This window comes from Heloderma suspectum, chromosome 7 (genome assembly GCF_057233095.1).
Source record: "Heloderma suspectum isolate Gila_16-S chromosome 7, 16-S_ref, whole genome shotgun sequence".
NCBI classification, from domain to species: Eukaryota; Metazoa; Chordata; class Lepidosauria; order Squamata; family Helodermatidae; genus Heloderma; species Heloderma suspectum.
The window spans coordinates 47061695-47075203 of NC_139464.1; the positions used below are offsets into that span (position 1 = coordinate 47061695).

Here is a 13509-nt window from a genome sequence, read left to right on the forward strand (position 1 = left end):
GGACAGCAAATAATGTGGCAGATCTTCAATTCCTGGAGCATCACAAATACATAAATGTTGAGCCTGAGGAATTTGAGAATGTCTGCTGTCAATGACTGATTGATTGATTTCATTTCTATCCCGCCTGTTTTCCCGAACCAAGGCAGCGGGAGTGCCAGGAAGCAAAATTAAAAGTTTTCTAAGAAATCTATTTTGAAGGCCTCCTAATTTGACCATCGGAGAGTCATCCCAGCCCCAAACTGCAGCCCCGTATAAAATCTGGACAATTGCCTTTCTCTGAAAAGGTGGGGGTCTTATTCCACACACACACTCATACACTGCCAGAAACCTAAGAAGCTCCCATGCAATGACATGAGGTACAACTGGAGAACCTGTCAAAACCTGTCAAACTGCTGGGAATCACCAAGGAAATGTTAAACTCCTATAAGCAAGCTATTTACCCTTTCCACCTCAAAACTGGCAGGGACCATACACAGGCCTACCTCTCCTACCCTGCCACGTTCCAGATCTACCCAGTAAGCAGGTTTCCAAGGGCGAGACACAGCCCCTACTGCCCCCAGCCCCATTTCTGGTTACACAGTCACCTGTGGAAAGCCACACATTCTAGTGACCGCACAGAGAAGCTTTACAGAAGCTTTACATACGTGTAAATGATGTAGGTATGGACAGCAGGTGGGCCAGTAGCTTTTGAGGACTTATTTACAAAGTCAGCCATCCTGGTCAGTAGAGCAGCTATAACCTGTTGGACGTGTGATCGGAAGTAGCATGAACCAACTTGGAGGGCAATTTGGACGGCAGTAACGAAAACAAACTTGGAAGTCTGGAGGAGAGAAGAAGACAAATTCACGGAGAATAGAGCTGTCAGCGGCTACTTTTCATGACGGCTAAATATTACCTCCAGTATCAGAGGCAGCATGCGTCCAAATACCAGTTGATGAGGAACATGAGCAGGAGGGTGCTTTTGCTTGTGGGCTTCCCATAGGGCAACATCTGGTTTCCCACTATGAGGACAGAATGCCGGACTAGATAGGCCGTTGATCTGATCCAGCACTGCTCTTCTCATGTATGGCAACACCACTGAAAGTTAACAGGGCTTGACCAGACAATTCAGCTGTTATGAGCTCAGAGGTTTAGCAGGAATCGGTGGGAATTTCCAAGGAGACTATCCCAATCTGCCCTTCTAACATATCAGAAGAAAAACTAACTAAACCAGAACTAAACTTTGGAATGGTTCTTGGGATAAATCAAGAGAGAAATCACGAACTCACAGGAATGTGTTTTATATCCTTCAGGAATAGTTATGGCAACATGCAGCAGTGGCTGGAGGGAGCAGAGGAGATTCTGTGTCTCCACCCTGAAAACCTTTGGGATGGGGAAGAAAACACTTGAGAAGAGAGTGTCTGAAGAAGCTGGATATCTGTGCTCTGAATTCAAATCCAAAGAAGGTACATCTCATTCTGGGGGAGAAGGAGAGGGCTTGGGGTGGATATGAGGAAGAAAAGTGCTCATTGTGGCTATTTTCTTAATAGCTGAACATAATTCTAGGTTTGGTCTTGGGTCAGACTTGATAAGAAGATGGGATGAATGATACAACACAGGTGAGGTGATCTTGAGAGCATAAAAGCAACTGAGAGGAGCAGCAACACACACACAGATCATACACTCATAGAATCATAGAAGAGGAGGGTTGGAAGAGGCCTATAAGACCACTGGGTCCAACCCCCTGCGCAATGCAGCAATCCAAGTCAGAGCATCCCTGACAGGTGGCTGTCCAGCCTCGTCTTGAATGCCTCCAGTGTGGGAGAGCCCGCTACCTCCCTAGGGAATCGGTTCCATTGTCGTATTGCTCTAACAGTCAGGATGTTTTTCCTGATGTCCAGCCGGAATCTGGCTTCCTGTAACTTGAGCCCATTCTTCCATGTCCTGCACTCTGGGGTGATTGAGAAGAGCTCCTGGCCTTCCTCTCTGGGGCAACCTTTCAAGTACTTGAAGAGCACTCTCATACCTCCCCTAAACCTGCCCAGTTCTTTCAGTCTCTCCTCAGTTCTTTCAGTCTCTCCTCATTCCAGTCCCCTGATCATCTTCATTGCCCTCCTCTGAACCCTCTCCAGTTTGTCTGCATCCTTCTTAAAATATGGTGCCCAGAACTGGACACAGTACTCCAGATGAGGCCTAACCAGTGCTGAGTAGAGGGGAACTAGTACTTCCCAGGATTTGGAAGCTATACTTCTATTAATGCAGCCCAAAATGGCATTTGCCTTTTTTGCAGCCACATCACCTTGTTAGCTCATATTCAGCTTGTGATCAACAACAATCCCAAGATCCTTCTCGCTTGTAGTGTTGTTGAGCCAAGTATCACCCATCTGGTAACTGTGCATTTGGTTTCTTTTTCCTAGCTGCAGAACTTGGCATTTATCCCTATTAAATTTCATTCTGTTGTTTTCTGCCCAGCGCTCCAGCCTATCTAGATCACTTTGAATTCAGTGTCTGCTTGGTCTTTGCTCACAAGACAGGTTGGGTCTTGTTCTGCGTGGCTTGGTCTGCTTGGGGTTCTCAGGTCTCCTAAGGACTTGGGATATTGCTCCTTCTTAGCTCTAGCTATTCTCCTTTTGGTTTTCGAACTCCTTCTGTTCTGAGCTCTTCGCTGCCACTGCCGCTGAGCCTGTCTCCTTGTGTGTCTATCAGTTCTTTATCTGCTCCCATCCCAGTCTCCAGGGTTTGCCGTGTCAGTGTCAGACCAGTACCAATGCCTGATTCTGCTCTCCGCTCTCAGCATCTGAGTGCAAAATTCCCCCGGAAAGCCGCTTCCGTCCTCTTCACAGCTTGTCACTTCCTCCGTTCTCCACTTTTCTTCCTCTGCTTTCACCTATGGCCCAAGCCTCATCTCCTGCACATTCTTCCCTTCCCTCCATCGCTACCTTCTAATGTCTGTTTGGCCTCTTTCCATCATGCCCCTCACTCACATTGCTCCAGCTTCCCTGCTGCTCTCCAGCTTCCAGGTTGGGCAACAGGCTCCGGGTGTGTGGCGGTGCCTGCTTCTCCTATCACCAGCGGGTTCCCTCACCAGCCTAACCTGGCTACGCTAATCACTGGATCATGGCCCTCATTCCCTCCATGCCCGTCAGGCAGGCGGCAATGCCTCAAAGGTACAACATGCATTCTTCCCTTCTCCCCGTTTCAACTGCAGGTTGCTTCCCATGTGCAGCTCTTTTCTCCCCTATTCCCATCAATAACCAAATGATATAATTTATGGTCTACCCATGGGCCATTTATGGCCTTCCTGCACCCTGGCATACTTTGATAGCGGCTGATGTTGCCTTAAGAGGCTTAAGCTTTGCCCCCATGCAGAAGGACAAGCATGGACAGGTTGCATTCCCAGTTGATACAACACAGATGAAATGTGCAAGTAAACCAAGGAAACAGATACGTCATGTGTTGTGAACCTCTGGTCATGTACACAAGACAGGATTCAGCAATATAACCTGTGTGGCCACACTAAAATGAGCCCCCACAAAGGGAATCCAGGCACATTAATCGGGACCGAGCTGTGAACACACCCAGTCAAAGGGTTGCTTATCCCCAAGGCATTGCGTAGATACTGTTAAGTCCGATGACTCAATGGAGGCCCCAACCTTTTTTCCGCAGCACTCCTGGAAGGTCCCATTTGGACTACACTTGGCGGGGGAAACCACCTTGTTAGGGCTGGTATGAATCCTGGTCAGAATATTTCCCTTTTGCTTTGCTTTGGGTGAAAGACTATATTAGCCCAGGGTCCTAGCTCCCACAGTTCGGGTGGATTCTGATAAGATAGAAGTTGTTCACTGTAAAGATCTGGAGGAAAGCAAGGAGGACTAGGAACGGGTGCACCAGACACAAGGACCTCTGCGTATGTGTTCCGTGAGCGTTCCCTATAGCTCTACCCACCCCTTTGTGTCACTGTGACCCGCATATGGGCTAGCCAGTGGCCTAAAGCAAACAGGTGCAGAACTCTTTTCTTCTCTCAGTGTCATGATGCCCTGCCCCCTCTCTCCCAGAAGCCTCTGAACCCCAGTTTGCTTAGGTCTCAACCAAACCAGTGCTCCAGAACCCATAACACAGCCCATCTAGGACAAGGCCAGACACGCAGAGCCATGGCCTGGTTTTCTAATGTAACCACCCTCGATTTAGACCTTGAGCACACTCTTTCAGCTAACTTCCCCACCCATGAATCCTGCATATGGAGCTGTACTGGGGGGCAGTGGAGGCACGCTTCTCAAGAGACTCCTGCCAGGCAACTGAGGCTGATGGCGCTGCAGCTTGGGGCGCTGACAACCCAGTCGCGTGCCTCGGGAGAGAGGAATGTGTTTGCCCGCTTGGATCGCAAGCTCTCCCCTACCTATCAGCCAGGGCAGGACGTGCTTAGTCTTTTTTCTCTGTTTGAATTGGTTTGTGAAGGCCAGAATGCACTGCCCCACCACCTTATGGCTGTTCTGCGGGCTCAGGCTTCTGGAGAACTAGCTGATTTATGGGGTCATTGGCCCGTCCTGACGCCCGTGGCTACCAGCTGATTCGGGTCCTCGTCAAACAAGGCTATGGCCTATCTGCTGAGCATTGCGGGCAATTGTTCAGGAATTTACGACCTGCATTGCAGGAAAGTTATGTTGCCTTGGTGGGGAGACTGGCGAAGGCGCTGGACGTCTGGTCAGAGGCAGCCGAAGGGGGCTCCCTGGTGAGCTGTCTGAGCTGGCGGGGCTGGAGCAGTTCCCTCCCCTCCTTCCCTCAGCCCTGGCTGCCCTGGCCGGTGATCGAAGCCCTCGGACTGTGAGGGAGGCGGGGCTCCGGGCTGGCCAGACGCGTGTACATCACCAGAGGGGATGTCCACGTTCCGCTCGCACAAAACGGCCTGGAGGGGCTGGAGCAGGGGGAAGCGAGAAGGGGCTGAGGCCAAGGGGAGTAGCTGCCCCCCCGAGCGGCTGAAGGGGGACGGCGAGAGCTCCCACCCAGAGCCACTTCCACTCCGCAGAATGGGGGCTGCTATTGTTGTAAGGAGGTGGGCCACGTGAGGCGAGACTGTCCAAAGTTGGCTAAAAAGAAGGCGAATGAGGCCCAGCCAAAGGTGGCCATGATTGGCCACCCCCTGACACCTGCTGCTCATCTAGCTGCTTTGGAATGGCGTGAGGGAAGGGAAGGCTTGAGTGGGCTGGAAGCTGATAATCTGCTGCCACTGGATGCTGCCCCTGCCGGCGTGAGGACCCGCCTCCCGTCAGAAACCCCCCTGCCAGCATCCCGGCGGACCTGGACGGAGGCCGGAGCCCCGGACTCTCAAGGCGAGCCAGGAGTGACCAACACAGCTCTGCCATCCCTGGAGCCCCGGCGTCTGGCAGCCCCGCCGCGATGCGGCTTTTGCAGCCAGGATGGATCAAATGGAGCCAGATGCAGTTTTGTGAGTGCGTTGTTCTTAATGGGGATCGAGTCATGGCTTACCAGGACACAGGGGCTGATGTTACAGCTGTGGACCAAAGATGCTTGGAGGAGGGCAACTTTGGGAAGGCCAGACTTACTCTGTGACCCCTTATAACTCCCCGAAGATTGAAGTCCCCATTGCTAGGGTTCGGGTGGGGTATTGGGGCTGCACGGGAGAACTAGACGTGATCGTCCATCAGGAGAAATCTTCTTCCCCGTGGGGAGAGTTGATCGGGAATGACCTTGTGTTTCGGCATGCGCAAATGAAGGCCATTACCTGTAGCCAGGCTGCTAAAGCATGGGGAGGGGCTCCTGAGGAGGCAGAGGAACAACTGAGGAGGGGAGCAAGGAGATGGACTGGCCGCCCTGCCCCTGCCTTCATTGCCGCCCAGTTTCAGATCCTACCTTACAGAAGTGCCGAGAAGAGGCTGACCACGGTATTACAGCAGTTTCTTCGGTCTACCCAGTGCGCTTCTTTGGGGCAAATGGGGCTTTGTACAGAGACTTTGCTCCCAAGGGAATGTGGGGCAAAATGGACTTGCCAGCGTCAGCTGGTTGTGCCCCAAGCCTACCGAGAACAAGTCCTCCACCGGCCCATGAGGTTGCTTGGGGGAGGGGGCATCTTGGCATCCCACGCACGCGGAGATGAGTAACAAAAGGGTTCTACTGGCCCCCAGTGACCGAGGCAGCGAAGGACCATTGTTCATCCCGTGATGTATGTCAGAGAGTAGGGTTTAAGCAGGACCACCCGGAGGCCCCTCTCCAGCCCCTCCCTTTGGTTGAGGCCCCTTTCGAACAGATTGGAACTGACATCATGGGACCGTATTACACCGCCCCCCCACTAGGACAGGAAAGAGGTTTATTTTGACTGTCACGGACGTTGCCACTCGATATGCTGAGGCTGTACCTTTGTCGAATATCACAGCGACCACTCCGGCTACAGCCCTGCTCTCCATTTGTTCTCTTCTAGGAATGCCCAAGACCGTTCTGTCAGATCGGGGCACCGAGTTTGTTTCTGGGCTGCTGCAGAAGCTATGGGAGATGGGGGGTAGAGACCTCCTTTAGCGCCCCATACCACCATCAAACCAGTGGGTTGGTGGAGCGGTTTAACCGGACTCTGGGCCAGATCATTCAGGCCTATGCCGTTCAACATCCTACTGATGGGGATCAAGCCTTGCCGGTTTTGTTGTTCGCCTGTCGTGATGACCCCCAGGAGAGTCTGGGGTTTTCACCTAATGAACTGATGTTTGGCAGGGAGATCCGAGGCCCACCTGCCCCGTTATGAGCAGAATGGGAGGGGGCAGTGGCCTCCTCCCCTCAATCTGTTGTGGCTTTTATGCAAAACTTGCAGAATATCTTGAGGGATGTTTGGGAGGTGGCTCAAAACAACCTGGCTCAAGCCCAAGAGGGGCAGCGAACCTGGTATGGTCGACACGCCAAACTGTGGCTGTTCCAGCCTAGGGACCAGGTGATGGTGCTAAAACTCCTCAACCCGGAGAAGTTGTCTGAGAAGTAGGGTGGCCCCCTGGTGGTCAAACAAAGACTAGGGCAGGTTAACTATCCGGGAGGGAGGCTACTGAGTAATCTTGGGAAGATCTGTGGCCGAGTTGGGCCTGGCCTACCTTGCAAGGTTGTTGGGGTGAGACCAACAATCCTTCCACCAGGTATCTATAGTGCAGTGTTTTAGAGGAGTGAGTTGTTTCTTGGTGGCAACTGATAGTGGCATCTTATTCCATCTGCGAATGAGTGAAGCTCCAGATTTCTGCCCCATAGCCCCTGTAACCTTCTTTGGGGTATTTTTTTTAATCATCGTTGATTTGTATTTTCAATAAATTGTTATGCCATGTGAGTGGTAGAACAACATGGGGTATGTCCATTCTATGTGGAAAAACCCACACAATTGGTTCTTTTCACGTAGTTGCACCATTCACACATAGCCCCAAGCCGTATGGAAAATACCTCCTAAATGTCTGAGACTGTGTTAGAAGGGCACCACCGTCAGAATGCGTTCTTGCCTGAATTGTTCTTGCCCGGATGATGAGAAACAGGCCATATACAATGACGACACACCTCTAATCTCTTTGTTTGCTCTTGTATCTCATACAGGTTCTCTCTTTAACCCACACAACCTCATCTTCAGGGCGGTAGGTAATATTATCTGCACCCTAACATTTGGTGATCGCTTTGAATACAGTGATGGGACCTTCCTGAGGTTAATGCATTTGACTGAGGAGATCATGAAAGGACTAACAGGCATCCTGCCACAGGTACCTTTCATGCGTTTGATTGGACATTAAGGGGAAACAGCCATCCACATTTGGTGGGTGAACACATAAGATAGGGCTTTGGGGGTCACCAAATCAAATATGGGAGGCCTATGGAGGGAGTGCCGCTGGAGCACCTCCTCGTGAGGCAAAAAGCTCATCGCGGGCAGCAGCATGACCACGCCCCTCCAGGTCGAAGTCGCCCCGTTCTGAGAGTGGCCATAGCACCTCGTGCTGTGCATCCTGCCCCGTCTAGCTCTGCTCCAGTTCCCCGCAACATGGGTGGGCGAGGACCAGTCACCAGGGATGGCGGGTTTCATGTAGTGTGTCTCAACAAAGGGTAGCATCAAAGACAGGAGTTCAGGGTCTTTCTGTCTCAGGTCTTGTTATTATGATTTTTTTCTGAGTTAACTGAAAAGTTACACTTACAATGACTGCAGATAAATATACCCGTATTGTGGGAGGCAGGGCTGTGGCTAGGGAAGTGTGGGTTACACAATCCTGCAAAACAGCCCAGTGTTATTCCCATTTTTGGAGGGGCGTGTGTCAGAATAGTGTATGAAAACTCTGCAGCATGGAGCAGTGTTGTTGGTGTTTTAGGGAAAGGCAGATGGGGCTGTGAAATGAAATGTAGCAGCAGCGCCATTCCATTTTCAGCTGTCGCCGGAGGCCCTATTGGAACTCGGAATCACTCTTAGGCTTCGTCACTAAATCAATACACATATACAAACACTCGTAAATAAAACTCTAAATAGTTAGCACCACTTTCATTTGAGGATAATTAAGGTGTTCCTTGTTCTTCGTCATTTAACCTTCAATTTTATTGATATCATCTACAATTATTTGCACACCTTAGCTACACCTTGGGTGGAAGGAGAGACTTTTTTCAAAATTCTTCTAAATTGAAGCAGAGGAACAAAAGTCAACCCTTCCAATCCACATGAGGGAAGAGTGGGAGGACTGGGGATGAAGTTGGGAAAACATTTCTCCCCTCAGGAAATGAACTAGTTAGGAACTTTCTATCAGAATGCAATTTCATTTCAAGTGAAATACCTCATAGATGTTACCCATGTGTCTTAAGAGATAGACATGTACCTGTCTTCTTTGACTACTGCTATACCAGCTTATGGCCACAGGAACCTGGTTGTCCTATTTTCCTGGACCTCATCGTAAAGTTCAGAGACTCCATGATGATTTTAGCGTTGTCATAAGAGAGATTGTGAATGAACCTAAGAAAACCAGAGACCCTGCCTTTCCGAGAGATTTGACAGATGCATTCCTGGAGGAAATAGAAAAGGTAGGGCTGTTTGTTCGTTTGTTTTTACAGCTTTTGGGTTTCAACTGTGCAGTGATGGAAGACGCTTTGTCACATACACCATGCCAGTAGAACTGCAGGATCCAGTAGGACTGCGAGAGTTCTGGCTCGCTGGGGTTGCTGCCCCTTTTAGCACTGCTACTTGTCCCCAGGGCTGCTTGTGCCCACCATCCAGCATGCTTGCCAGGTGGGGCTTGAGGGTCCTGGAAGGCCCCTTGCCCAAGGCCCCTTCAGACCTGGCATTCGCTCTGGTTGCCATCAAGCATGGCCCAAGGTGGACTCAGAATATATCTGAGGGCTCAGCCCTGACAAACTCCAGCGAGATTGCTAAGGGGACTTACCAGACTCTGCTGGAGGCTATGACTGATTGTGGCAGGTCCCACATTTGCAGTTGCCTTTGATAGGCCGCCGAAGAGGCCCCGGGTGCAGATTCATTCAGTTACATTACTGGCCTGTCTCCAGTAAACTACCAGGTTTAATAAAGGCATGGTTGGGGTGGGGAGCATTTTCTAAAACCAAGAAGCACAGCAAATCGAGCCTGACAGATTCACCCATCCCTAGGAAGTAGTGATGTTGGCGGTTGGGCCATGCGTGCAGAAAGGTATATGTGGCTTCATAGGATGAAGAGAGCCCTTGTTTTGCCTTTGGACATTCACCATGCACTCCGTTGTGGTATCTTATGGCAGCCATTAAGCAAAGTGTTTCCACGTGCCTGGCCAGTGACAGCCAAAGCTGTGGAGCAGGGCAAGGGACAGCTCAGAGTAATGCTGTCAGAAGAGGAGCTAAGTTGTATTAGATGTTCCAGAGGGGGAAGCTCTAGATGGGGCTGGCAGTTTGGCAGCAGCCATGTGCTTTTTCTCAGGACACCATTTTCTGTATTCTTTGCCTTTTCTTTGCTTGAGTATATCTTGCACGTTACTGACGATGAGCAATGTCACAAATATGATGCAATATTATGCCATTTCCATTTGAATTACCAACTTATTCAAGTCCTTTCAGGCTAAAGGGAATCCAGAGAGCTGCTTTAGTGAACAAAACCTTACTTGCGTTATTTTTGACCTGTTTGCGGCTGGCACTGAAACAACTGCTTCCACCATGCTCTGGGGGCTGCTGTATCTGGTCCTTCATCCTGAGGTTCAGAGTAAGTGATAAGCACTGGGGGAGACAGAGGTGTTTTAGGGTTTTTAAATCCTCCCAGAGAAGATGTGTTGTTGGATGGATTAAAAATCAAATAAATAAATACATAAAATCGGAGTGCTTACCCAATCTAAGGGTTGGGTGTATACCAAGGGTCTGCGCAAGGCAGGTTTCTCAGGGGGGCAGGAACGGGAGCTGGACAGCACCTTGGAGAACTCTGAGCGGGGTGGAAGCCAGACTGACTTCTAAGTGTGATCACTGCTGGTGATGCTTAGTATTGCTCTTTAGTCATAAGCAGAGGTGTAAACTTTCCCAAAAGCATGAAGCCAGAGAGGGGGGCATATTCCTAAGTTGTCTTTCTCGGGTGGGGGGGGAAGCAGCATTCTCTGGGGGCGGGGGGAGTGCAATCACTGTTTTCTTATTTTCTTACTCTGCTACCTTAATGATATAAAATGCATTGTATTTGGCTAGTTATCTCATAGAATTGTGCTCAATAGTATAGTTCTTAATTTTAAAAGTATAAATGCCTCAATTGTATATTAACAATAATTACAAATATACTATAATAGCCCCCTACCCATGCAGTTTCCTGAAATAATTACCTGAACCTGGTAATTATTTCAGGTGTTCTGCGGCTCATGGCTTCAGGATCTCCCATGGCAGAAGGCGCTTCAGGCAGCAGACTCTGGCGCAGTCACCCGAAGTCGCCCATCAACAATCTGCTGTACACCGACTCCACTGCTTTCTCTCCCACTCGCCCCTTTATCTTGCTGTTTTTCTCTGCTCCCAGCCTCTAGCCTGGCTCTTTCTCCCCTCCCCCCGCCATCTCTCTTTTCTTAGCCAGGTCCCAACGGCAGCCATTAAGTGCCTAGCCACATCCTTCATGGGAGCCATTTTGTGGTGGTGCCCACAGCAGTGTCTCAAATTCCCAAACGTGCCCACAAGTCAAAAAAGGTTGGGGACACTTGCCATTTGTGTTCCTTATTTGGGCGCGTGTAGTCTACGTAGACATTTACGTAGACTACGGTGAAAATAAGGGCAACGCTATTTGTGTTGCCCTTATTTTCGCCGTAGTCTATGTAAATGTCTACGTAGACTACATGTGCCCAAATAAGGATCGCAAATGGCGGCAGCTATGGCTGCCGCCATTTGCGTCCTGGCAAACGACGAGGTTTCGCGGCCGGAGGGACGGGGCGCCTCCCCCCCGGCCAGAACTTCGGCGGGGAGGGATGGGGCGTCACCCCACCCACCAAGAATTTCGGGGGGAGGAACGGAGCGCCTCCCCCCCACCGGGAAGCAAGCTGCGGGACCAGGTAAGGGACTTTCGTCCATCCCTAGCTCCAGGACCGGCATGGTCATTTTAAAAGGTTTTTTATTTCTTTAAAACAGCGTTGCTTTAACCAAAGAGTGCATCGCTCAGGCACACCTAGGACAGCCTTCTTTTGGGAAGCCCCTAGGAGGAGGAAGTGTTTTGGCTGAAAGTAAACAGAGACGGAGGATTTCAATTTAAAAAGAACACCCACAAACAAGGCAGTAAGCACAATTCATTTTTTTTAAAAAAATACGTATTTATTATCGGAATATACTACACTGCGTTTTTATTTACGAAAATTTCGCAACTCTTTGCAGATGACGAAAAAAAGCTGCATGTCTGCTGGCTCCGCAGGACCTCGTGGTGCCGTTCCGCAGAGGATTCCGTGGCACGGACTGAAGGGAATTCGATCCCATTTCAGTCCGTGGCAGGATTCTCTGACATCCCTAAATGTCTCTCCATTCTCTTCCTTGGTTGCTGTCCAGGGTGACCGGGAATGTTTCCTCCTAATGGCCTCTTGTGCGCAGGAACTGAACCTTGCAAATCAGGCAACCCTTCGATAAAAGCAGCACATATTTTTGTTTGTATAAAGTACTGATTGTATTGCATAGTGTTAAAAGCAGCAGAGGATTCTGATCGCTTTGTTTCTATGCCGTGTTAGGAGACCACAGTCTTCAATCATTTGTCTTCAGTGCTGAAGGATGAAACCATGTGGGAGAAGCCACATGAATTTTACCCGGAGCACTTCCTGGATGCAAATGGGCAGTTTGTCAAGCGAGAGGCCTTCCTGCCTTTCTCTGCAGGTAAATCCGAGAGAGGGATGGTTGGGACATATGGAGAAAAGCTGCAGGGCTGATTTCCCAGAGGAAGGTGACGTTTTCCATTGTCAGTTGTGAGGACAAAAGGGAGAACTCTAGATTCAAGTGGGTTGTCTTCAAAGCAAACACCGAAATCTAAGTCCAGTGAGTACCCAGGTGTTGCAAGCAGTTTTCCTCATTTCCTAGCAACCTTGTAAGGATCAAGTCGAACTGAGAACAAGGTGATTCTTTGTCCCAGAATTCCTTTGTGTGTGTGCATTTCTGTAGAGCCCTAGGGCCCATTTCCAGAACCACTGCAGCCTGGGGTCATGTGGTAGGGCTGAATTCAACTTTGGGGACACCTCCAAGAGGAGAGCACCTCAATGTTGCTTTGTGGTGATGCACCAAAGAGCAAATGTGGGCTGATTTGAACCCATGATGGCACACTCATGTGACTGGATTGGCAAGGGGCTGGGGGGGTAGAAATCGACGTGAGCTGACTTGAGATGTGTGGCTGTCTTGGACTGAAAAGGGTGGTTGTGTCCCTGAGTAAGAACTGAAGGCTGCAGAGAGAGGGAGAGAGGGATGCTGCGTGGCCCTTCCTCCTGTTCACGTGCACAAAATATTCTGCTTCCGTTTCCTGCAGGTCGCCGTGTCTGCCCTGGAGAACAGATGGCTAAAATGGAGCTCTTCATCTTCTTCACCAGCCTCCTGCAGCATTTCACCTTTTGTGTTCCTGAGAACTGTCCCAGGCCCACGGAGGAGAGAATATATGCATTAACCATCAGTCCAGCTCCTTTCCAGGTCTGTGCCATTCCTAGATAATGGCTCCAGGATATCCAGTATCGCAATCTGTGGTGACTTAATAGGCACCAGCACAAATACATTTGTGAAAACGTTTTGGAAGAGAAAATTGATCTTTGCAATGCCTTACCGTGGAAATGATGTGCCCTATGAATTAAAAATGGTAAGGAGAATAAACTCCAGCCATGTGATACCAAATTAGGGGAAGCTCTCACTCATGCTTTCCGTGACTGCAGGACACAGGGTGTATTGGGGTGACCATGTAGGACAGAGGCAGGCAACAGGGCGGTTGTGAACTGTGCGTGGTCCCCCTGTCCGTTTTGGCCTCCCCCACTGCCCCCAAAGTGCGGAGACACCACTGCGACAGCAGGAAGAAGTGCATTTTCCCTTCAAAACGGGGGAGCCGGGGAGCACACACCTTATTGCAATGCAGCGTCA

The 13509-nt window shown here is 50.1% G+C and overlaps 1 protein-coding gene across 1 annotated transcript in view; it reads left to right on the top strand.

Moving 5' to 3' along the window:
- The window catches only part of LOC146339707 (cytochrome P450 2D14-like), a 32281-nt gene extending 19015 nt beyond the window's left edge, over positions 1-13266 (top strand). The window contains exons 7-13 of the mRNA XM_084811891.1: positions 1293-1445; positions 7549-7709; positions 8830-9003; positions 10021-10162; positions 11998-12050; positions 12132-12273; positions 12914-13266. Coding sequence (XP_084668017.1) covers positions 1293-1445; positions 7549-7709; positions 8830-9003; positions 10021-10162; positions 11998-12050; positions 12132-12273; positions 12914-13092 — 1004 coding nt within the window. The 3' untranslated portion in view covers positions 13093-13266. The remainder of the gene's footprint in view (positions 1-1292; positions 1446-7548; positions 7710-8829; positions 9004-10020; positions 10163-11997; positions 12051-12131; positions 12274-12913) is intronic.
- Positions 13267-13509: the final 243 nt, after the last annotated feature.